The sequence below is a fragment of the Pimephales promelas genome, chromosome 3 (assembly GCF_988280905.1).
Source record: "Pimephales promelas chromosome 3, fPimPro1.hap1.1, whole genome shotgun sequence".
Taxonomy (NCBI): Eukaryota; Metazoa; Chordata; class Actinopteri; order Cypriniformes; family Leuciscidae; genus Pimephales; species Pimephales promelas.
In genome coordinates this window covers 43,564,031-43,590,759 of record NC_142771.1, presented here as the reverse complement: position 1 = coordinate 43,590,759, position 26,729 = coordinate 43,564,031, and the positions used below count along the sequence as shown (strand labels likewise).

The 26,729-nt window shown below is 35.0% G+C and overlaps 1 protein-coding gene across 1 annotated transcript in view; it reads right to left on the bottom strand.

Annotated features, from left to right (window-relative positions):
• Positions 1-4,703, bottom strand: part of iqck (IQ motif containing K) — a 95,026-nt gene extending 90,323 nt beyond the window's left edge. Inside the window, exons 1-3 of the mRNA XM_089128947.1 lie at positions 4,586-4,703; positions 4,410-4,488; positions 1,946-2,072 (exon numbers count right to left, since the gene is read on the bottom strand). Of these exons, the coding sequence (XP_088985073.1) occupies positions 1,946-2,072; positions 4,410-4,480 (198 nt within the window). The 5' untranslated portion in view covers positions 4,481-4,488; positions 4,586-4,703. The remainder of the gene's footprint in view (positions 1-1,945; positions 2,073-4,409; positions 4,489-4,585) is intronic.
• Between the last annotated feature and the right edge of the window lie 22,026 nt (positions 4,704-26,729).

Genomic DNA, 26,729 nt, shown 5'->3' with positions numbered 1-26,729 from the left:
TCTTTAAACAAAAGTTTAGCTTCAAATAAAGATTGTAGATCTTTAATGTTTTCCAGTAGTTACTGTTAAAATGTTTTTGAAGAGATTCGTTCAAAACCTTTGGACAAAAGTCATTAATTAACTTCTGTTTTGTTTAAATTAATAGATATTATTTAATAGACTAATTTTTATATTTATAGGCATTTAATAATGGACTAATTTGTTACATTTAATTGTTTTTTTTATTGATTTTTGATAACCAGAGGGGAAAATATATATATATATATATATATATATATATATATATATATGTATGTGTGTGTGTTTGTGTATGTGTACTGTATAAATATATATACATACACATATATACACATACATATACAGTATATATAGACCATTTCAAAAGATGTAAACAACACTGGTCCAGAAGCACTTCCTGTTTCAGTTTTTTAATATAAAAGCTGGGATAAAATACAACCAACAGAACATTTAAAACTGAATCAAAAAGTTAAACAAACATCTTTAAGATGTTTTCTTTACATGTGAAATAAAGAAAACAGTTACAAACTGAAACAGGAAGTGCTTCTGGACCAGTGTTGTTTAGGCCTACATCTTGTGAAATGGTCTATATATATATATGTATATATATGTGTGTGTTTATATATATTTATGTGTGTATATATATATATATATTTATATATGTATATATATATATATATACACACACACACACACACACACACAAAGATTGTTTAACATTTTTAAAAGAAGTCTCTTCTGCCCACCAAGCCTTCATTTCTTTGATCCAAGAAAAACTGTAATATTGTGACTATTATTATTATTTTAATCGTCACTGGGCGACACCCAACACATTCGCCAGATTTTATAATCTCCGAGTGGAGCCTGTGTCCTCTCATGTACTCGCTTCAACCAGCTAGTACTGGACCCGCTCAGGTGTCTTCGCTTGCTCGCCATTCCACTCCACGGACTGGATACGTGCAATATTTTCCTCAGGTGAGCCTTCCTCTCTGATGCCTTGAGTTCACTGTTGACGCTGGTGCCAGTGTCTATTGCCAGCTAGGTGCCTCCGTGTGCATGGTCTCTCCCCTGAGCGACCCCCACATGTGTATTTCCACTCGGCAAGCCACTTTGCCACCCCTGAAGTTGAAAGTTTTAACCCCACGGGCTGGTCACTATAGTGTTCCTCCATATGAAGTCCCCTTGGGCCATTTGTGTATTCTTAAGACCTCCCTCCATGCTGCAGCATATTTCCTCTGAGCTATGCTTCCCAGTGTACCTTGGTATTCCTGTGTCAAGTAGGACTCCTTTGTCCGTGCTAATTTCACGACAGGGGGATCAGACTTCGCAGGGCACTGGAAGACAGCTGTGAAGTTGGCGTGATTACACGGGGACCCCATTCTCGTCATCCGACGTAACTCGGAGTAACTACGAAAGGGAACGTCTCGGTTACGGATGTAACCCTCGTTCCCTGAGTTACGTCTCCCTGCCACTTCCGCTGTACCGCTGGGTAGAAGCCTGAGTTCAGTCTCGGCTCCTCAGCGAAGACATAATGACTTTGCAAGTCGTTTTTTTGCCGCACAACTTTCGTGTTCAGTGTGGAAGCACTCATTATACAAACAGCTGATGAAAAAAATAAAACCATCGCGCAAATTATTCGTGCACCAAAATCGCATCCAGTGTGAAAAGACCTTAACATAGGACCTTTCACACTGTTATTTACTGTAATTCTCACCTTCAATGTAACGCTTTCTTTTCCCCATTGTTTAATTCACTTTTTCTTTCGTTTATTTCATTGTATTACCATGTCCCTGTTATCTGAAGTCAGATCAACAACAAATACAGGTAAAGTACATTACTTATATTCAATTTATTTATTTTAAAGATATTGTTGCTGTTAAAGGACAGAGTGTGTGTGTGAGTCAGGACTGACGCTGATTAAGCTGACCTGAAAGCACCGGTGTTTCTGTGCTTCTGAGAGCAAAGCCTCCAGTCCGGCCAGCAGCACAGGGAACACTCGCTCCTCTAAATAACACCTGAGGGGTCCTGGACACAGCTGGCCTCGCTCCAAACATCTGCTCAGACAAACATGCATTATACACAGGTAACATACACTCCTCTAAATAACACCTGAGGGGTTCTGGGGTCTGTTTCAGAAAGGAGGTTAAGTGAAAACTCTGAGTATGTTAACCCTGAAATGAGGGAAACTCTGGGTTTTCCGTTTCAGAAAGGGAGGTAAGTTAAACCTGAGAAAGCAGAGTAAGTCAAGCCCGTTTCTGAAAGAGAGGTAACTTATACTCAGTCAGTTACCATGGTAACCTAACCTGGTCGGGAGCAGGTTTTCTTCAGTAAACCCAGAGTTTCTTGCGGTCTCCTCCCCTTTTTTAAAGAGGAAGTGCTGTTTAAAGACCAACACTAAAATGTATTTACACATTCTCAAGGAATATATATTGTTTGTCCATGGTTTAATTGACTAAATCTGTTTTGCAGCTCTTTGCCAAAAAAATAAAAGGATTAAAACATTTGCTAAACGTTTATTTGATTACCACCGTTTTGATCATATATTTCTATTAAATCATTAAAAAAATGAACAGAACTCTATTTTTCACACATAATGTAATAAGTTATTAATGATAAAAAATAAGATGTTAATCTTATTCATAATCAATTATTGAAATAAGTTGATTATGTTTTATTGAACAAATGTTTAATTTATTTAACTGTCATTTTAACTGATGACAATAATAACCGTAATTTAATAATGCAGTTTATATATTTAATAATTGTTTAATACCATAAACCGTGATATTTTCTGAGACGGTTCTCATACTGTGAAACTCTCCCCACATGGGGGAGTCCCCCACCCTACCCCCGCTGTTAAACAAGTTACTCAGCAACTTTTACTCATGTTTTAAATTAACTACTTTTTACTTGAGTAGATGTTTAGACTGGTATTTTTACTTTTACTTAAGTAAAAATTTATCAAAGTAATAGGAGCCTACTTTAGGTTGAAGAACATTCTTCCAGTTTCACCTCTGATAATATAACAGTAAGTTACTCTAAAATAGTTATGATTATGAATTATTAACAACAAATGACATTTTCAACGGTGTAGTTAGATTAATGTAACAATTACTATCTCTAGAAAGTATTGGTCGACATATTACTAAATCCTACATCAACCTCAACCACTTGCTTAATACAAGGAGGAGAGACAAGAAACTGCACTTTTAATGCTTTCAAATTAACAATATACAATTGCATGAATTATTCTTGAATTGATCAAAGTGTCTAGAGGGAGAAGGTTACGCAAAAATATACCTTTTAAAAATGTATGTTAAATCCACTATTGTTTTACTGAATTGGTCTATAGTTTATGCAGTAGCCTATTTAATGTAATTGCATCATATTTTATTTTAAATTACAGAAGAATTAAGAGTAACCCCTTTAATTTTATTACAATATTTAGATTACTTGGTAATTGATTATACCCAACACCTCTTTTTTGTCTGGCTGTTGCCATGGTGACTCATAATATCTGCACTCCATTGATAATGGCTTTTTATAGTTGTGCTGCATGCGCTTAACTCAGAGTCAGTCAACTCAGAGTTGATTGAACTAACTCATTTCAGCTGTTCTGTAACCGAAAACTCAGAGTTTCCCATCTCAGGGTAAGTCAACTCAGAGTTCAAGCTTTAACTCAGAGTTGGTTTAACCTCCTTATTGAAACGGGCCCCAGGACACAGCTGGCCTCGCTCTGAACATCTGCTCAGACACACATGCATTATACACAGGTAACACACACTCCTCTAATAACACCTGAGGGGTCCTGGACACAGCTGGCCTCACTCTGAACATCTGCTCAGACACACATGCATTATACACAGGTAACACACACTCCTCTAATAACACCTGAGGGGTCCTGGACACAGCTGGCCTCACTCTGAACATCTGCTCAGACACACATGCATTATACACAGGTAAAACACACTCCTGTAAATAACACCTGAGGGGTCCTGGACACAGCTGGCCTCACTCTGAACATCTGCTCAGACACACATGCATTATACACAGGTAACACACACTCCTCTAATAACACCTGAGGGGTCATTATACACAGGTAACAGGGTCATCATTATAGACATGCAATAGAGCTTTAAAATAAAATGACTGAAAATCAGGTAATGTTAATGAGCTTTTAACGTTGAAATATCAAGAAAATACATGTCAACATTTGAAGTGGATCAAAAAAATTCATCAGTTGTCCAGTTGTTAATCAGTTGTAACGTTATTGTTCAAAATTCATCTCACGTTATAACTTTAATGAAAGGTTTTGATCCACTTCAAAGGTGGACCACTGTAAATAAACAAACAGACAAAAAATACTACATAAATAGTAGCAGTTGAATTACTCTGTTTGAGCTGAGCATCTGATGAAGAGGAGGTAGAAACTAGAGCTTGATAAACTGGATGAGTCGGTCATGTCTTCCTCTGCAAAACAGTCAATCACACTTTCGCTTTAAATTATTTATACTTTGTGAGAGAAAAAGAAAAGACATTTTCTGGCTAGAGATCAGTTATTTCTAACCAGCTTCCGTCGCTTTCACAACAAGCCAAAAGTGGAGCCCGTTTGTTTGTTTCTTTGTTTGTTAGATCATAAATGATGCGGATCAGCGTCGCGAATGAACATTCAGTTGCACCCACTGCTGCCGTGTTTGTTTACAGTAACCATAGTGACGGTCACTGAGGTAGTGATGACATTCACTAAAAGTCAAATCGATGCTTTTTTGCCGAAAATTGCTCCATTTTTTGTAAAATCACCTCATTATTATTATTAATTTACTATTATTATTTTCAATTAAACAAGCAAAATTACTTAAAGGTTAAAAATGTACAAACGGTTTTAGGAGAACATAATAGCTTTATTTGTAGATTTCTATAAAGCCTTGCGTTTAAGTGTAGCCTAACTTACGTCTTTACAAATAGCGGCGAGCGACTAAGAAAAACTGTAAATCATCATGATAAAAGGCATTGCACTGGGTTACTAAACTAAACATCTTGTGGACCATTATAATGCGTGTATTTCACCTGCCAAAAAGTGATTAAAGACTTATCAATCAAAGAGGTTAGAGAGAGGTTGTGCGGCATAACCCATCAAACTGACAGGTTTATTGCCCCCCCATAAAAATAAGCCCCGCCCCTTTTACCCCTCCCACCCCTCCCACTTATGAACTGTACGTACACCGTGGGAAATTCCCACGGTCTCCCTCCTCTTTCCACCCCTCACCATCACCATCACCACCCCTAGCCACCTCTTCTGGACTGGTCACGTGATCGGGGGAAAAATTTCCCCCCGAACCGGACCCCGATCCATCCGACCCGGTACCGAACTGGACACCTGTTACGGAGGGGTCGTGTCACCACCCCCTCACCACTTCAGGGTGATCGCACGATCCCCACGATAGTGAAAAAACAATACATTTTCAAACTTTAAGGACGACATAAAACAAAAGATAGGTTTAGTGATTTTATTAAAAGAAAAATCTTTTACACAGACTTGAAGTTGTACAAACTATAACAAATACAATAACGTTGTAATAGTGTTCTATTAAAAAAAGTTTTCTAAAATACATCTTTAGTGTTTCATTAAAAATGCACGGCTTCATATATATTTTATGTTAAAACAGTTTAAAAATTGTATTAAAAAGTCAAAGATCGACCATTTTACAGAAAAAGTCAAGCAAAGGGGTTTTTCATTACAGAAAACTGTTTTTTCTAAAACCATTTATTTTTAAAAAAGACATACGTTTACAAAACAATGTTTTAAAATCCGTTTTTAGTCAATTTATATCATTAAGACACGGCAGGAGTCTTTACCTTTACACGCTATTTAGTAAATTGCTCCGTTTTATATAAAACATCTGTTTCGCTCTTTTCACAATTACGCGTTTTAAAAGTATTAAAATATTGTATAAAGTTAAAATACATGTGTCTTTAGCGTTCATGCATCTGCGGGCATTAAATCGTGTTTTTAAAAACATCTAAAAGCGTATGTATTAAACTTATATCAAGTAAATAGTTATGTTTTCTTAATAAAACATATAAAACCGGTTGTTCTATATCAAACAAATAGACCTATTTCTATCATACATTTTAAAAAAGTAGCCTATTACTTTTCACATAACATGTATAATGTTTAAATCTATTAACCCATTTATAGATACAGTGCAAGCCTTTAACGTTACATCCAATGCATTTTAAAATAAGACGGGTGTTTTAGAGTCTTCAATAACAAAAAAATAAAAGTATTTGAGCAAAAGTTTTACAATTACATGCCGTTTAAAAGTATTAAAATACACGTCTCTTTACTGTTTTATACATCTGTAAATGTTAAAACCTTTAAAACAGTTTAAAAATTTATTCATATGTGAAAAAGTCAAAGACCGGTCATTTTACAGAAAAAGTCAAACAAGTTTTTCATTGCAGACTTACGTTTTATCCTGTTTAAAAAATCCAACAGCATCCAAAACTTTTAGAGATATTCCAAAAGTCCTCCGATTCAAACTTGTGTAAATGTAATCCCGGGAGCCCCACGAAACACGTCCATCCATCTCGACAGGGAGAAACCATACTGACTGTTTGCATGTGTGCATGGAACCACACGCAGACTCCTCCCACGACACTCCCACATCACGTGACCCCAGTGCACACGGTATCCATACGTACAGCACGTCCACCCCCAACGTCATACGGCGGACTGTTTTAAAAAACGTCCGTTCAGGACGGAGCATGAAACTTAAATGAGAGAATTAACGCCTTGCAATGAGGCGCGCTAACCACGCCTCCTCACACGCCCCGTAGAAGACGCACGTGCGGCGGATTGGTCCACGCTCTATTCACGCCCCGTAGAAGACGCATTCACGAAGCATTGGTCCTCGCTTCATAGAGGCGCAGGTAAACTCCTCCCATACTCTGACAGAGGTTGTTTTTAAAAAACCAGAAGCTCAATACTCGTTTTTGCGGCATATAAAACCGATTGTTTTATATCAAACAAATATACCTATTCGTATGTGCGTCACCATCCCCTCTCCACTTCAGGGTGATCACGCGAACGGGGAAATTTTCCCCACGATGGTGAAAAACAATACATTTTCAAACTTTAAGGACGACATAAAACAAAGATAGTGATTTTATTAAAAGGAAAAATCTTTTACACAGACTTGAAGTTGTACAAACTATAACAAATACAATAACGTTGTAATATATTTTAGTGTTCTATTAAAAAAGTTTTCTAAAATACCTCTTTAGTGTTTCATTAAAAATGCACGGCTTCATATATATTTTATGTTAAAACAGTTTAAAAATTGCATTAAAAAGTCAAAGATCGACCATTTTACAGAAAAAGTCAAACAAGGGGGGTTTTCATTACAGAAAACTGTTTTTCTAAACCATTTATTTTTTAAAAAGACATACGTTTACAAAACAATGTTTAAAATCCGTTTTTAGTCAATTTATATCATTAAGACGCAGCAGGAGTCTTTACCTTTACACGCTATTTAGTAAATTGCTCCGTTTTATATAAAACATCTTTGCTCCATTTTATATAAAGAAGCATTGGTCCACGCTCTATTCACGCCCCTGAACGTTCGACAGATTGGACCACACATACACACACACACACACACACACACACACACACACACACACACACACACACACACACACACACACACACACACACACACACACACACACACACACACACACACACACGTAAACTCCTCCCATACCTCGGCAGCGGCCGTTCAAACCAGAGCCGTTCAAACTAACCACAAACGCGACGTGCCCTCACTTGGATTTTACGTTACCCAAAGACTCTCGAGAGATGTATTGATGAAGCTGATGGATTTAACTTTTTAGCTCCGAAAAATGACGAGGATCGTGATTAGTGTGTTTTCTCCACGAACCGGAACATATGGATTATATTTTTCATTTGATTGATCATTGTGGATATAAGATTTAACTGTTAAGTTACATGGAATACGACGGAGCACCCACGATTTGGTTTTCACAGAGCTTCTCTTTTCTTAAAGGAGACTTGGATTAACAAGTGGATTAACAAACGGGAAATATATTTTTCATTTGACTGATCGCAGTGGATATAAGATTTAACGTTACATGGAATATACGGCGGAGCACCCACGATTTACACACCAACCTATTTATTTAGTCACTCTAGTGATTTCAATGTTCTATCTACACTCTTGTAAAGCCATTGGATTAACTTTAAAACATAATCTTTATACAGAAATCACTAAGAAAAGCATTGTTTATAAGAAATACACGAAAGTTTGCAAACAGTCATCTTGCTCAGATAGCAGATGGCGCCGTTCACATCCTGTTTTCTCAGATTGTACGTGTTTTAGGTGAAGACTTACAACAACAATACAAATTGTTTAAGTTGACATAAACAAAACACCCCTCTGATCATCCCATAAGTTATAGTAAACATTTACAATGTGTATTTCTGTTTGAGAATCTTCTATGATGCTGAATCACACAAAGTATTAACACAAAAAGTAAGTGTTTTTACATTACCACAGAATCACTCCTGACTATTGCACTGTGAGATGTACCCATTTAAAGCTTGAGTTAAAACTAAACGCATCTTCATACCTGTTATGCAAACATAATCTCTGATTTTTATCCATATCCTTTACAAGGACAGATAAAATGCTTAAACCCATTTTAAACGAATTTCGGCACGGATATACGCATAATTCTAATCATCCCCGCAGGTCTCCTATTTATAATGGGGGATATCCCCACAATCGTAATGCACACAGATTACAAAATCAAATCATTAATTTAATAACTATCTGCCATACGCGATTTCACCACAGCATGAGTGTTCACCAACTCTTCTCTTAAATTGCGTTGTGTAAGGCAAGCATAAAGCACCGTGGCGATAATACACTCTCGCGTTCAGGAATAGGGACATGACGGAATATTCACTTGCACAATCGGGCCAGCATTGCATTGAATGAAGTTTACCATTTGTTGTACGTATTTTTAGTATTACCAGTTTAACATTCAAGCGATTTTAAACTAACCAGCGCTCGCGCGCTCTCTGGGATGCGCACATTCAAAATCGCCCCATAAACAGATGGCCAGTAACAAAAGTTATTTTTCACGGATTATATTGCTTTAACACACGAAACTATGTCAATTTCGGTCTTCGTGAGTATAATAATCTAAACATAGTCGGTTTTGTCTTTAATAACCATAAAATGCATGACAGAGTATACCTGCACTGACTCTTAAAGTGACAGCAACCATATGTGTCGTTCATTAATTTTGTCGTCAAAACAACAAAAGAGACCTTTAAGTTAAAGGAATCAGTAATAGCCTACGTGTTTAATTTATTCAGGACTAATATACTATCCACTGTTATTTTCCATCTGATTACTTTATTCAGTTTCTGGAATAGACCTATTCAAAACGTTTCTCTTTATTTGTCTTTATTTGTATCTTTATTCTATTGTATTTATTTGCACAACTTTTTTCAATTTAATTGAACAATTTAAACCAAGCTTCGTGTTGTGTAAATTCTTAACAACATTACAATTGTAAAATGCAATGAGCGTAAACAGTCAGACAAGATAAATATTAATTTTGTTTGGCAAAAATTAAGGTATTTTTTAAGTCACAGTAGTTAAATCTGTATCTGTATTGCATGTTCAAACTTTAAAATCATTCATATTAACTACTTAATAGATTATTTCTCTGGAAGTGTTTGGAAATTTTAGAGAAATTACAAATTAATGCATTACAGCTGAACTAAACCCATTATATTTTAGCCATCTGAGTTGTTTTAGTTAACTATCAGCTATGGGTGATAATAACAAAGTACAGAAACAACATTTTTATTTTGGGACAGTTGAGATTCACTTTAGGATAGTTCAAATTGTTTTTAAGGGCGGTTGCAGGACGGAGGTGAAAAAGTTAGTCTGGTGCCCTGGACAAAACACAGAGCAGCCGTGTACGATGATTTATCGTAAAATTACTTTTGTCACATTGTTTGAAGAATATTTGTTTGAAGAAGTTATTTAACAAGACCGAATTCGGTAATGGTGTGTTTTATGCAATATTTATATCTTGTTTTAATTGTGACCCAATACATTTGAATGCTATAAAGGTTTATAACTGAACTTTTACAGCATGATATTTGGTTAAAGTTAACTTATGCACAAAATTAAATACATTCTATCTACTTTCTTAATACTTGTTACAACCCACCCACATATGTTTTTGATCTTGTAATGTTTAATCAAATCTTGTAATTGATCACTAAGTCACTAAACAACAGCTAGACCCACTGTTTATGACGTCATGACGGTTACACCCACCTATACACGCCCCTCCAGCGATCTTATATACCAGACCTCAAGATCTCACACAAAGACACAGAGCTGCTGACCTCCTGACAAAGCTGACCTAACAGGACAGTACAAGTTCCGCCGTAGACGCCTATACTACTACAACATCTCACCGATCAAAGGTCGAAGGAACATTGTCTGATTGTTACATGGACAACCAAAGAACACTTCAACATTCTTGTATATCTGAGCATGACACGCATTGTGTTTCTTCGACTGACATCACTATGGAGGATCTGACCCATTACCCAAAACTTCAGAGTGTTAATGCACAAGACTTGGAGGAACGTGCAGCAAGGACTCAATCACATGACATTCCAGCTGAACATGACATGTATTGTGTTTCTTCGACTGACATCACTATGGAGGATCTGACCCATACCTCCAAACTTCAGAGTGTTAACGCACAAGACCTGGAGGATCATGCTGCAAGGACTCAATCACATGACATTCCAGGAACGATCAGAATCTTTCAGCATAGGATAGGGGGAAAAGTTTACAACATCCATGAAGTTTTGTTCTGAAAAACTTCTAACTAAAACTTTTAACTAAAAGCATGATGGAGCATGACTCCTGTTGAGTTCTGAAGATGCTATGCACAAACCTACGGTGTTCAACTGTGCCATGAGCAAAGAGTGCTGTTTAAGAGCTACCATAGACTCTATGTTTGAAGATTATTTTAGAGGTCAGATGGCTGTCTTGATGCATAAGATCATCGATGCTGTGTGTGATCCGAATAACGACTCGGGAGATACCAGACGTGTAACAAATCTCAAAAATTAAATGATTGTAAGAGACCTAACAAATTCATGGAGTGATGTTACGATCGTGTATCTTAATGCCAGCGAGCCGATCTGTGTAATCCTCAGAAAAGTTCTGGGTGTGGAGTTCTCTGTATGTGTACGTTTGTAACGGATCTATGTGCTTCACTGTTTTCAAAAATGAGAAATTCTGTGACGTAGGCTACGCATAATGATTTATACTCTCGTCAGTTACATCCTAGAGCAAGACAACGCAAGCTGCAAAATAATTATTTGCTGGTTAGACAACTTTAGTGTCATTACTATCGTTTTACTTTTACCTATTGTTTAACGCTCGCTTCAATGTACTGTATATCAATATATTGTTTAAATAAATTGTTTTTTAAAAATGTTGCAGTCATGTCTGAGATCATAAAACCTATACAACATGCAATCCTAATCCAGTCCATTAGGATGTATTAAATAATAATAATTAAATGATCGTCATTCTTTTGTTTCTTTTATTTAACATCAGAAAACAATAATCATCTTAAAACACATAATTATGATAGGCCTATAGATAAATTTACATTTGTAAAACAGATAAACAATCTCAATTATATCGATACAAACAATTGTTAAATAATGTAACGATTGATTTGTATCTCTCGGTGAATTAAATACGTCGTCTTCAGGAATGATAGCAAGGGGTGATGATGATGTGTTCTGATACTAGTGTTTCAGGGTTTTATGTTCTCATAGAGGGTGAGTCAAAACTATCCGAGTCTGTTTTTCTTGTAAGTGAATCAATTCATTTATCACTCTTTTAATTTTCCTTAGTGTTTTAAACATTTGTGAAATGTTAAAACGTTAAAAGAACGTTCAGTCATTTACAGAACTGTTACATTTACTTAATTAATTTTACTTTAATTAATTTTATAAACATATCGTAAACTTATCTCTCTATTTTATTTTCCTTACACCTATGGGATTTGCACATGGTTTACAGCTAAAATCTCCACCATTTTAACATTTAAAATTTAAAAAACTGCACAAGAAATTATTAATTAGAATGGAATAATGATTTATTTGGCATGGTTCGCTATAACTTTTACTGTCATGTTAACCATGTTTAACATATTTATAAATATTGTAGATTATATTCCATTATCTGTTTTATTTGAGGGTTAGAGAAGATTCTTAGCTCATGTTTCTTTAATTGGTGTAGGATGTTGAAGTGTTAGTTAAAAAATAAAATGTATTAGTTAAAAACAAACAGAAACTTTAAAGCTACATGGATCAATATGAATATATAATTGTACAGTTACGTGTCAAAGCATATACTCGTAGCTAGAAAATTACTTCCATAAAGTTTATTTTAGTAAATCTATGCCTGGGGTCATCCCTACACAGAGTTTAACGTTTGTGGGTGAGATTAGCTTACACCAACGTGAGCTTTGCTCGAACATTGCATATCTGAAACGTACTTTTTCATTTTCTCTTTATTTGAAAGGGGTAGTGTTACATTAATCAACATAAGTGTAAATGTACCACAAGTGTAAGTATAAGTGTAAGTTAGCTTAAAAGTGCTAATTTTCATCGCCAGTCCCTCAACCGAGTATAATAAAAAAGGCAACCTTAAGGTATAAAATCACAAAATTAAAAGAATGATAGCAAGGGGTGATGATGATGTGTTCTGATAGTGTTTCAAGGGTTTATGTTCTCATAGAGGGTGAGTCAAAACTATCCGAGTCTGTTTTTCTTTTAAGTGAATCAATTCATTTATCACTCTTTTAATTTTCCTTAGTGTTTTAAACATTTGTGAAATGTTAAAACGTTAAAAGAACAACGTTCAGTCATTTACAGAACTGTTACATTTACATAAAAACATCTTTTCTGTAAGATCGTGTTAAGTAAAATGAATAGTTTAGCCTATAGCTCTATATATCAGATTTGTAAGGCTTTAATTAATTTACTTTAATTAATTTTATAAACATATCGTAAACTTATCTCTCTATTTTATTTTCCCTACACCTATGGGATTTGCACATGGTTTACAGCTAAAATTTCCACCATTTTAATATTTAAAATTTAAAAAACTGCACAAGAAATTATTAATTAGAATGGAATAATGATTTATTTGGCATGGTTCGCTATAACTTTTACTGTCATGTTAACCATGTTTAACATATTTATAAATATTGTAGATTGCAAATATTCCATTATCTGTTTATTTGGGGGTTAGAGAAGATTCTTAGCTCATGTTTCTTTAATTGGTGTAGGATGTTGAAGTGTTAGTTAAAAATAAAATGTATTAGTTAAAAACAAACAAACAAACAGAAACTTTAAAGCTACATGGATCAATATGAATATATAATTGTATAGTTACGTGTCAAAGCATATACTCGTAGCTAGAAAATTACTTCCATAAAGTTTATTTTAGTAAATCTATGCCTGGGGTCATCCCTACACAGAGTTTAACGTTTGTGGGTGAGATTAGCTTACACCAACGTGAGCTTTGCTCGAACATTGCATATCTGAAACGTACTTTTTTCATTTTCTCTTTATTTGAAAGGGGTAGTGTTACATTAATCAACATAAGTGTAAATGTACCACAAGTGTAAGTAACATAAGTGTAAGTTAGCTTAAAAGTGCTAATTTTCATCGCTAGTCCTCAACCGGGTATAATAAAAAAGGCAACCTTAAGGTATAAAATCACAAAATTAATGAACGACACATATGGTTGCTGTCACTTTAAGAGTCAGTGCAGGTATACTCTGTTCATTATATAGGCTACTGTCATGCATTTTATGGTTATTAAAGACAAAACCGACTATGTTTAGATTATTATACTCACGAAGACCGAAATTGACATAGTTTCGTGTGTTAAAGCAATATAATCCGTGAAAAATAACTTTTGTTACTGGCCATCTGTTTATGGGGCGATTTTGAATGTGCGCATCCCAGAGAGCGCGCGAGCGCTGGTTAGTTTAAAATCGCTTGAATGTTAAACTGGTAATACTAAAAATACGTACAACAAATGGTAAACTTCATTCAATGCAATGCTGGCCCGATTGTGCAAGTGAATATTCCGTCATGTCCCTATTCCTGAACGCGAGAGTGTATTATCGCCACGGTGCTTTATGCTTGCCTTACACAACGCAATTTAAGAGAAGAGTTGGTGAACACTCATGCTGTGGTGAAATCGCGTATGGCAGATAGTTATTAAATTAATGATTTGATTTTGTAATCTGTGTGCATTACGATTGTGGGGATATCCCCCATTATAAATAGGAGACCTGCGGGGATGATTAGAATTATGCGTATATCCGTGCCGAAATTCGTTTAAAATGGGTTTAAGCATTTTATCTGTCCTTGTAAAGGATATGGATAAAAATCAGAGATTATGTTTGCATAACAGGTATGAAGATGCGTTTAGTTTTAACTCAAGCTTTAAATGGGTACATCTCACAGTGCAATAGTCAGGAGTGATTCTGTGGTAATGTAAAAACACTTACTTTTTGTGTTAATACTTTGTGTGATTCAGCATCATAGAAGATTCTCAAACAGAAATACACATTGTAAATGTTTACTATAACTTATGGGATGATCAGAGGGGTGTTTTGTTTATGTCAACTTAAACAATTTGTATTGTTGTTGTAAGTCTTCACCTAAAACACGTACAATCTGAGAAAACAGGATGTGCTATCTGAGCAAGATGACTGTTTGCAAACTTTCGTGTATTTCTTATAAACAATGCTTTTCTTAGTGATTTCTGTATAAAGATTATGTTTTAAAGTTAATCCAATGGCTTTACAAGAGTGTAGATAGAACATTGAAATCACTAGAGTGACTAAATAAATAGGTTGGTGTGTAAATCGTGGGTGCTCCGCCGTATATTCCATGTAACGTTAAATCTTATATCCACTGCGATCAGTCAAATGAAAAATATATTTCCCGTTTGTTAATCCACTTGTTAATCCAAGTCTCCTTTAAGAAAAGAGAAGCTCTGTGAAAACCAAATCGTGGGTGCTCCGTCGTATTCCATGTAACTTAACAGTTAAATCTTATATCCACAATGATCAATCAAATGAAAAATATAATCCATATGTTCCGGTTCGTGGAGAAAACACACTAATCACGATCCTCGTCATTTTTCGGAGCTAAAAAGTTAAATCCATCAGCTTCATCAATACATCTCTCGAGAGTCTTTGGGTAACGTAAAATCCAAGTGAGGGCACGTCGCGTTTGTGGTTAGTTTGAACGGCTCTGGTTTGAACGGCCGCTGCCGAGGTATGGGAGGAGTTTACGTGTGTGTGTGTGTGTGTGTGTGTGTGTGTGTGTGTGTGTGTGTGTGTGTGTGTGTGTGTGTGTGTGTGTGTGTGTGTGTGTGTGTGTGTGTGTGTGTGTGTGTGTGTGTGTGTGTATGTGTGGTCCAATCTGTCGAACGTTCAGGGGCGTGAATAGAGCGTGGACCAATGCTTCTTTATATAAAATGGAGCAAAGATGTTTTATATAAAACGGAGCAATTTACTAAATAGCGTGTAAAGGTAAAGACTCCTGCTGCGTCTTAATGATATAAATTGACTAAAAACGGATTTTAAACATTGTTTTGTAAACGTATGTCTTTTTAAAAAATAAATGGTTTAGAAAAACAGTTTTCTGTAATGAAAACCCCCCTTGTTTGACTTTTTCTGTAAAATGGTCGATCTTTGACTTTTTAATGCAATTTTTAAACTGTTTTAACATAAAATATATATGAAGCCGTGCATTTTTAATGAAACACTAAAGAGGTATTTTAGAAAACTTTTTTAATAGAACACTAAAATATATTACAACGTTATTGTATTTGTTATAGTTTGTACAACTTCAAGTCTGTGTAAAAGATTTTTCCTTTTAATAAAATCACTATCTTTGTTTTATGTCGTCCTTAAAGTTTGAAAATGTATTGTTTTTCACCATCGTGGGGAAAATTTCCCCGTTCGCGTGATCACCCTGAAGTGGAGAGGGGATGGTGACGCACATACGAATAGGTATATTTGTTTGATATAAAACAATCGGTTTTATATGCCGCAAAAACGAGTATTGAGCTTCTGGTTTTTTAAAAACAACCTCTGTCAGAGTATGGGAGGAGTTTACCTGCGCCTCTATGAAGCGAGGACCAATGCTTCGTGAATGCGTCTTCTACGGGGCGTGAATAGAGCGTGGACCAATCCGCCGCACGTGCGTCTTCTACGGGGCGTGTGAGGAGGCGTGGTTAGCGCGCCTCATTGCAAGGCGTTAATTCTCTCATTTAAGTTTCATGCTCCGTCCTGAACGGACGTTTTTTAAAACAGTCCGCCGTATGACGTTGGGGGTGGACGTGCTGTACGTATGGATACCGTGTGCACTGGGGTCACGTGATGTGGGAGTGTCGTGGGAGGAGTCTGCGTGTGGTTCCATGCACACATGCAAACAGTCAGTATGGTTTCTCCCTGTCGAGATGGATGGACGTGTTTCGTGGGGCTCCCGGGATTACATTTACACAAGTTTGAATCGGAGGACTTTTGGAATATCTCTAAAAGTTTTGGATGCTGTTGGATTTTTTAAACAGGATAAAACGTAAGTCTGCAATGAAAAACTTGTTTGACTTTTTCTGTAAAATGACCGGTCTTTGACTTTTTCACATATGAATAAATTTTTAAACTGTTTTAAAGGTTTTAACATTTACAGATGTATAAAACAGTAAAGAGACGTGTATTTTAATACTTTTAAACGGCATGTAATTGTAAAACTTTTGCTCAAATACTTTTATTTTTTTGTTATTGAAGACTCTAAAACACCCGTCTTATTTTAAAATGCATTGGATGTAACGTTAAAGGCTTGCACTGTATCTATAAATGGGTTAATAGATTTAAACATTATACATGTTATGTGAAAAGTAATAGGCTACTTTTTTAAAATGTATGATAGAAATAGGTCTATTTGTTTGATATAGAACAACCGGTTTTATATGTTTTATTAAGAAAACATAACTATTTACTTGATATAAGTTTAATACATACGCTTTTAGATGTTTTTAAAAACACGATTTAATGCCCGCAGATGCATGAACGCTAAAGACACATGTATTTTAACTTTATACAATATTTTAATACTTTTAAAACGCGTAATTGTGAAAAGAGCGAAACAGATGTTTTATATAAAACGGAGCAATTTACTAAATAGCGTGTAAAGGTAAAGACTCCTGCCGTGTCTTAATGATATAAATTGACTAAAAACGGATTTTAAAACATTGTTTTGTAAACGTATGTCTTTTTTAAAAATAAATGGTTTTAGAAAAAACAGTTTTCTGTAATGAAAAACCCCTTTGCTTGACTTTTTCTGTAAAATGGTCGATCTTTGACTTTTTAATACAATTTTTAAACTGTTTTAACATAAAATATATATGAAGCCGTGCATTTTTAATGAAACACTAAAGATGTATTTTAGAAAACTTTTTTTAATAGAACACTATTACAACGTTATTGTATTTGTTATAGTTTGTACAACTTCAAGTCTGTGTAAAAGATTTTTCTTTTAATAAAATCACTAAACCTATCTTTTGTTTTATGTCGTCCTTAAAGTTTGAAAATGTATTGTTTTTTCACTATCGTGGGGATCGTGCGATCACCCTGAAGTGGTGAGGGGGTGGTGACACGACCCCTCCGTAACAGGTGTCCAGTTCGGTACCGGGTCGGATGGATCGGGGTCCGGTTCGGGGGGAAATTTTTCCCCCGATCACGTGACCAGTCCAGAAGAGGTGGCTAGGGGTGGTGATGGTGATGGTGAGGGGTGGAAAGAGGAGGGAGACCGTGGGAATTTCCCACGGTGTACGTACAGTTCATAAGTGGGAGGGGTGGGAGGGGTAAAAGGGGCGGGGCTTATTTTTATGGGGGGCAATAAACCTGTCAGTTTGATGGGTTATGCCGCACAACCTCTCTCTGAGGTTATTTCTGCCTTATTTCTAAATCAGTGATTTAACAGTAAATCACTGCGGTCACGCTATCTGTGCTTCAGAAAAGCGCGGTCACGCCATCTACGCTTAAAATTATACTGCGCGTCTACACGTGGTTGCGTGGTAGGCTCAAGGTGTATGCGCTTGGTGTCGGCAGACTTTTAAATATATGTATTAATAATGAAATGAATAAAATCACATTGTTTTCTGCAAATTCCACCAGATTCCTTGTTGATTTTCATTTTCATTTTACATTTTCATGTTGATCTACTGTTTTATTATTTAATAATTACCTGCCAAAGACCTATACTGTATACATATAGGCTAGCAATATTAATAAATTCTTAAAAAATCGAAATCAAATTGTTTTCTGCAAACTCCACCAGATTATTGTTCTAAATCTCACTGTCTACCATTGTGATGATTTTCATGTTGTTTTAATGTTTTATTATTTAATAATTACCTGCCAAAGTCCTATACTGTATACCTGTTATATAGCAATATTAAAAAAATGCATAAAAAATAGAAATCAAATTGTTTTCTGCAAACTCCACCAGATTCTTGTTCTACATCTCACTGTCTACCACTGTGATGATTTTCATGTTGTTTTACTGTTTTATTATTTATTAATTCCCTGCCAAAGTCCTATACTGTATACCTGGCTATATAGCAATATTTAAAAAATTCATAAAAAATGCAAATCAAATTGTTTTCTGCAAACTCCACCAGATTCTTGTTCTACATCTCACTGTCTACCAGTGTGGTGATTTGTTTTATTTGTTTCATGTTGTTTTACTGTTTTATTATTTATTAATTACCTGCCAAAGTCCTATACTGTATACCTGGCTATATAGCAATATTTAAAAAAAATCATAAAAAATAGAAATCAAATTGTTTTCTGCAAACTCCACCAGATTCTTGTTCTACATCTCACTGTCTACCATTGTGATGATTTTCATGTTGTTTTACTGTTTTATTTTTTATTAATTACCTGCCAAAGTCCTATACTGTATACCTGGCTATATAGCAATATTTAATAAATTCATAAAAAATGCAAATCAAATTGTTTTCTGCAAACTCCACCAGATTCTTGTTCTACATCTCACTGTCTACCATCGTGATGATTTTCATGTTGTTTTACTGTTTTATTATTTATTAATTACCTGCCAAAGTCCTATACTGTATACCTGGCTATATAGCAATATTTAAAAAATTCATAAAAAATAGAAATCAAATTGTTTTCTGCAAACTCCACCAGATTCTTGTTCTACATCTCACTGTCTACCATTGTGATGATTTTCTTCTTGTTTTACTGTTTTACTAATTATTAATTACCTGCCAAAGTCCTATACTGTATACCTGGCTATATAGCAATATTTAATAAATTCATAAAAAATGCAAATCAAATTGTTTTCTGCAAACTCCACCAGATTCTTGTTCTACATCTCACTGTCTACCACTGTGATGATTTTCATGTTGTTTTACTGTTTTATTATTTATTAATTCCCTGCCAAAGTCCTATACTGTATACCTGGCTATATAGCAATATTTAAAAAATTCATAAAAAATAGAAATCAAATTGTTTTCTGCAAACTTCACCAGATTGTTGTTCTACATCTTACTGTATACCATTGTGATGATTTTCATGTTGTTTTACTGTTTTATTATTTAATAATTACCTGCCAAAGTCCTATACTGTATACCTAGAAATATTTTAAAAAATTCATACAAAATGCAAATCAAATTGTTTTATGCAAACTCCACCAGATTCTTGTTCTACATCTCACTGTCTACCACTGTGATGATTTTCATGTTGTTTTACTGTTTTATTATTTATTAATTACCTGCCAAAGTCCTATACTGTATACCTGGCTATACAGCAATATTTAATAAATTCATAAAAAATAGAAATCAAATTGTTTTCTGCAAACTCCACCAGATTCTTGTTCTACATCGCACTGTCTACCAGTGTGGTGATTTTCATGTTGTTTTACTGTTTTATTATTTATTAAATACCTGCCAAAGTCCTATACTGTATACCTGGCTATATAGCAATATTTAAAAAAAAAAAATAATAAAAAATAGAAATCAAATTGTTTTCTGCAAACTCCAGCAGATTCTTGTTCTACATCTCACTGTCTACCATTGTGATGATTTTCATGTGGTTTTACTGTTTTATTATTTATTAATTACCTGCCAAAGTCCTATACTGTATACCTGGCTATACAGCAATATTTAAAAAATTCATAAAAAATAGAAATCAAATTGTTTTCTGCAAACTTCACCAGATTCTTGTTCTACATCTCACTGTCTACCAGTGTGGTGATTTTCATGTTGTTTTACTGTTTTATTATTTAATAATTACCTGCCAAAGTCCTATACTGTATACCTAGCAATATTTTAAAAAAATCATACAAAATGCAAATCAAATTGTTTTCTGCAAACTCCACCAGATTCTTGTTCTACATCTCACTATCTACCACTGTGATGATTTTCATGTTGTTTTACTGTTTTATTATTACCTGCCATGATCTACCTATCTATGCTGTGTTTTAGGGGATAATTATCATTATTTTTTACCAACTTACTTAACTACACCATTAGAATATATATGAAATGTTATTTTTATTGGGGAGAAAAACGTTAATGATGATCAAAATTAAATGTGTTTTGGTTATGTTTTAAACATGAGTTGTTTCTGAATATAAATGTGTTAGATGCAGAATTCCACCATCTGCTGGTGAGAGAAAAGATTACGGTTGTTTTATTTTATTAGCCATAGAGCTGGTAAGTACCGCCCACCCGTAAAACTCCGAGTGGACCTCTAGGTTGAAAAAGCGTCAATGCAAGTGAATGAGAGAAAATAATTATTTTCTGATCCCGTTTGAATTGTGCCATGAATGTATAAATAATAAATGAATGTATATTTCTCATGTAACGAGTTTGACAGTATATTGTATGATTCTTTGGCTAGCAGTTGTGGAATAGACATAAAGAGTACACGTCGCATATGTGACGTCGCCGCATAACACATTTTCCCTCCACAAATCACGGTTTTCACCACGCTCACCTAGTTTGTCCTCTCCCCAGCTCTATACTGTAACTCATATATAGCTAATTTGACAAACGGTGTAAGTAAAGTTATTTGAACGACAGTTCCTCGTTACTTCTCACTTTTTCTTTTAAGATACGATTAGGCCTACCTTTTATTAAAAACAATTCTACATTTTGTTAAAACTATTAGTTTTGAAACCTAAGGCTATTATGGGCTAAAAGTTACCGAGCAAAAAATACTTGATCAGAAGATAGCAATGACAAAGGGACGAAAAAATGGGTGAGTTCGTTTTTGCTTCAAACATTTGTCGGTGGTTGTTTTTAATAATGTTTAGTGCTTCTTTAAAAATTAAAAATAAGAAAGCTATGTCAGTAACTCAAATATACTCTTAAATGTTCAAGTGAAAATTAGGAAAATATCTCTCATTTTATAGATGATGAAGTTTGTAAGTCTGTCTATTTAAGCTAAGCTTATTTTTGATTTATTTTTATTTTTTTATTATTAATTTTATTCTGATGTTTATTTTTTGTCGCTGTATAATATTTGTTTCACGAATTGTGGTGCTTGTATGTTTGTAACTTGCATTCTAATAAAAAAAAAATAAAAAATTAAAAAAAACAACAGTGATGAATTGTTCTCTTTTAAAATGTTTGATTTTAAAACTTATATCGTGTTTTATGTGTATATACATATGGGTGAATAAACTCTCTGACAGTGCCATATGGGTTATTATGTGATGTATTTTTTATAAAAAAAAATATATAAAAACACGTCAATAATTTTCTTAGTTTTTTTCTTATCAGTTATGTTCATTAGGGTTTTATGTTACATTTAACGTTGTTAAATTAATTCTTATTTCATTTTTAAAATTTCAACATACCATGATGGTGTTTAATGTTTGTGTGAATGACACTGTGCAGCTTTAACTCTCTTGTGAAAGAGCTGATAATGATGAGCTTTGATTGATCATTTGACTATCATTATTGCTGTGATTGATGGCTGTCGGTGTATTGCAATTGAACAAAACAGATATTATTACTTCAAAATGTCAGTAAATTAACATTATATCAAATAATGAAATACGGTTTATTGCTGTAAAATTAAATACGGTCAAAGTCTGTAAAACCTGTTGCTACCGCACTTTTAACAGGAAAACTCTGGTAACCACAGCTGTCGGAGTTTTCACGTTTAAATTTAACGGATTTTTTTTTTTTTACAGTGTAGTATTTGTATTAGGCCTTCCTTAAATGAAAATGACAAACAAAGACTTCTACAATCTTCTCTATAGACAACATTTATGTTGAAGCCAAAGGTGCGTATATAAGATCAAGGGCAAAGTGGATAGAGGAGGGTGAAACCATATTTTTGTAGATTGGAGAAAAGGAGACAGGAGCGTAATTGTATTGAGTCTTTGGTAATTAATAACCAAGAATGCACAGATCCTGATGAGATTTCTAAGGAAATCTACGATTTCTAGTAAACTGTATTCCTCCTCTTCACACAGATGCATTCTTTGATCTTATTAAAGATTGGATCCCCAAAGTAGATGAGAGTTTTAAAAATGTTTGTGATGCAGATAGTATGGCTGAAGTGGAAAAAGCCATGAAATCTGTAGCGGAGATAGCGTGGGTGCTTGGGTGCGGCCGCCCCAGGGCCCCGTGCCAATTAGGGGGCCCTCAAACGCCGCCGATCTTGCAGGAAAGGGGCCCAGGACGTGGCGTAGCAAATCAGTCGCGATTGGTGACACACAGATCCACAAATCTGCAGATTCGCGAGACACCCCTTCCAACGCAGCGTTATACTCCGTCCAGATCCAATGCACATCTTTAAATTAGGCCTTCTATTAGTATTATTTGTGGTTAACATTATAAAATATATAAGTATAAAATACGTAGACACACCACAAAACTAGTTGAGGATAAATTATTTAAAATTGGGGAATTCCAGCGTTATGGACGTGGCATTTGCAGTCAAAACTTGAAATATAAATTCTCAGAAAAAGCATTAATACCAATATATTGAAACAATTGTTTAGGCTATCCATGCTACTCCCTCAAAGGATTCCAGACATTAGAAAAATATCAGTCTGCGTTTTCATATTTAATATTAAGGAAATAGACATGCGTTCATGCGTGACAAAAAAATCTTTAAGGAGGCAAAATAAATATTTTTTGTAATTCAATTACACTGCACAAATCAAATGAGGAAGGTTTGGCTCTCCACAGAATATAAAATATTCATTTTATTTTATTTTTCGTGTTCGAATTTATGAGGATAAAACAATGTTAGAGACGTGACAGTTCTCCGTTATTCAGATGGGCGCTCTGAAGCGACGGATTTAAAACTTCCACAGACCTCAAACAGAAAAGCAAAGCCTTTATTTAAAGTAAATTTCGTTTTCCTTTCAATTTTAACTTGATTTTAATCAATGTTTCATCAACCAATTGCCTGGATTTAATACATAAGAAGTAAAAGCAAACAAGATAATCACGACACGCAGGCGCTGGTGCGGAGCGCGTCTCAGCCTAAACTCAGCGTAGGCTATAAGTAGCCTATCATACTCCACAGACCTTAAACGGCTCCTGAAATATCAACTTGTAAACAGAACAATTCAAAACGAAACTAAACCAAAAAGATTTCTCTCTGCTAGAAATGAAATGTGCATTTCTCTCTGGCTCATCCTACTGCAAAGATAGCGAGTCAGCATCGTCAACTTCATCATTATTAACAAACAATGAAATTTCTCCTTGCTATATTTGACATATTTATAATCATTGTTTTTGCCGGTTCTTTGTGACAGCTACAGGGGCGCAACTACCCAGTTTCAGAGGGGTATGCAGCAACAATTTTAGCGCCCTCCCAAAAAAAGGAAAAATAAATGTAATGTAGGCTAAGTGTGCCGTGTAATAAGTGAGTAGGAACAAATGAGAGCTAACAGATAATATAAGTGCAAAATTGTTGTTTATTAAGACAATTAAACTATAGCTACTCCACCTTGATGAACCCCCCTAAGAAAACTATAAGCTCCATTGGAACAGCAATACCAGTGTTTCTCACAGGATTTTAGGTAAAACTGTGGTAGGTGGACCTCTGTTTCTGTAGGGGGGTTCGGGGGTATGCTCCCCCGTAAGAAAAGCTCCAACCCATATTCAGGGTGCAAATTAAACAAAGAAAAATTTGAACCTCTTTTAGTTAGTGTCTGTCTACATTACACTACTAGCCTACATAATAATAGTTATAATATGAATCCCATATAGTAATAGCCATAAAGGCTATTGTAAAACAAATGCACTGAAAAATAAAGGAAACTTTCATAATTAGTTTTGCACTAATTTCTATACTTGAAAGATATAAGCGCATAATGACGTTTCATGGGCCAGTGTGTCAGGAAAAAAAACTAAAGCTGACTTTTTTTGACCAATGCATTACACACAGCGCCGCCAATTAAGCAAAAAACAAAACAAAAACAAACAACAAACAAATGGGCCGCCGATGTATGAGTTTTGTGGGCTGTTAAGACAAATAAATAAAAAAAAAGGATGTGATGTATCGGCTGAAAAAGCACGTCGACCCAGCGGGAATCTCCCGGTAGTCCCGATGGCCAATTGGCCACCGAGATATAAGATAGCCTACATGCCTGTATATCACATTTTAAATCCTACCTGTTGGCTTTCAGCAATGCATGCAGTTATTTAGCTGCTGTCGCATCAATTGACATGCCATCTCCTTTTCTCTATTTCTTTTTCTATTTTTAGCCCCACAGCATTTTGTTTTATCCATTTTTTTCGATGACAACTCACTCTTACTCTCGTGGCACGGATGTACCAATACAAATAAATAAAACATGTCCGGTTACCTGCTTGCAGAGCATTCATTTGTTAAATAAGAGGCGATATAGCACGTTGAAATGTGTTGTTTTTTTTAAATCAAGTGATCAAAGAGCTCGTTGACTCGATCTGTGGATCTGTGGTGCTGATAAAGTGTTCTCTTATGTCTCGCGTTGCCACAAGAAACATCTTCACAGACGCGCGCTTGATCTGTTGCGGAGAAATCTCTATTCGACCCGGTGAAATCACAAATTAAAATGCACTCAAACATGTCCCTGCCTTTTCCAACCACTGATAAACATACTCGGTTTTAATGAGAGGAAAAATAACTACGCGAATGTGGGTTTAGAACCCATAAACTCTTGCACGACAGTCTAAAGTTCTGCCACTGGACCATTACAGCACTTTCGATAATGATATGGATTAGATATATCTATTTCTTGACGTGCAAATTCTTGGCATGCACCAACACAAATTATCTCCAATTAAACAACACAATGTACTATTTAAATAGATTGCTGGAAATTTGGTATTGTTTAGCCTACATCTGATTAATGATTTTGCATGTATTAGAAACTGTGGTAGGAGGGGCATCAATGAGCGCTAGGGGGGGGCACGGCCCTCGAATGCCCCACCATAGCGCCGACCCTGGAGATATCGCTGTCTGTGGTGCTGAAACATTTTTACTTGACTGGCAAACTGTTTTCTTTGTTTGTCATACAAACTTGTAAAACAATTTGGCTTTTCTTTGTGTTTTATTTAATATATTTACTTGGCTCAACAAGTGACACATTCTTACATATGCAAAGCATTCATCAAATATTTTACGTTTTTTTAACGGTTTTAATTTTAAAATGACTTGGTAGCAGAGGGCCCCATGATGAAGCTCCGCCCCCACTGTACTGAGAGTCTAGCTCCGCCCCTGCATGAAATTTTTATCATTAGACAAATCACCCGGTTCAGATGGATTAACGTTTTTTGGGAATTAATAGATAACCTAGACCCATAACCCTGCTTAATAATGAGTATAAAATTTTAACTCATATTTATGCAAACAGATGAAAAACTGAAATCTCTCAGATTATTTCAGAGACACAGTCAGGTTTTTTAAAAGGGCGCTCAATTCACAATAATATACGACTTGTGCTTGATTTATTGGATTATAATTATTTGATTGAAGATGGCAGTTTTATTTTGTTTTTAGATTTTTTTAAAGCTTTTGACACTATCGAACTCTAGAATTATTTGGATTTGGAGAAAATTTTATTAATTTTGTCAAATTAATTTATAAGGACAGCTCAGTTATATCACCGCAAGGCACGTCTTCTAGATTTTCAATTGATAAAGGAATCAAACAAGGTTGTCCCATTTCTCCTTTGCTCTTTATTGCTGCAGCAGAAATGCTTTCTATTCTTATAAAAAATTCTGATTTTGAAAAATTGACATTGTTTGGCAAACAGTTTGTCATTAGCCAATTGGCTACACGGCTATTTTCATGAAAAACATTAACCAAATTCCAAAAATTCTCCAAACTATAGAGCTTAATAGGAAAGGAAAAACACACTACATTAGAAAAGGAATCTTGGTTAAGGAGTATGAAGAAGGAGAGTTAAAAACAATAGACGTTGAATGTATTAACGGTAGGCTACTGTTAAAATGAATCTTTTTAAAAATTGAAAATAGTTTTGGGTTTCA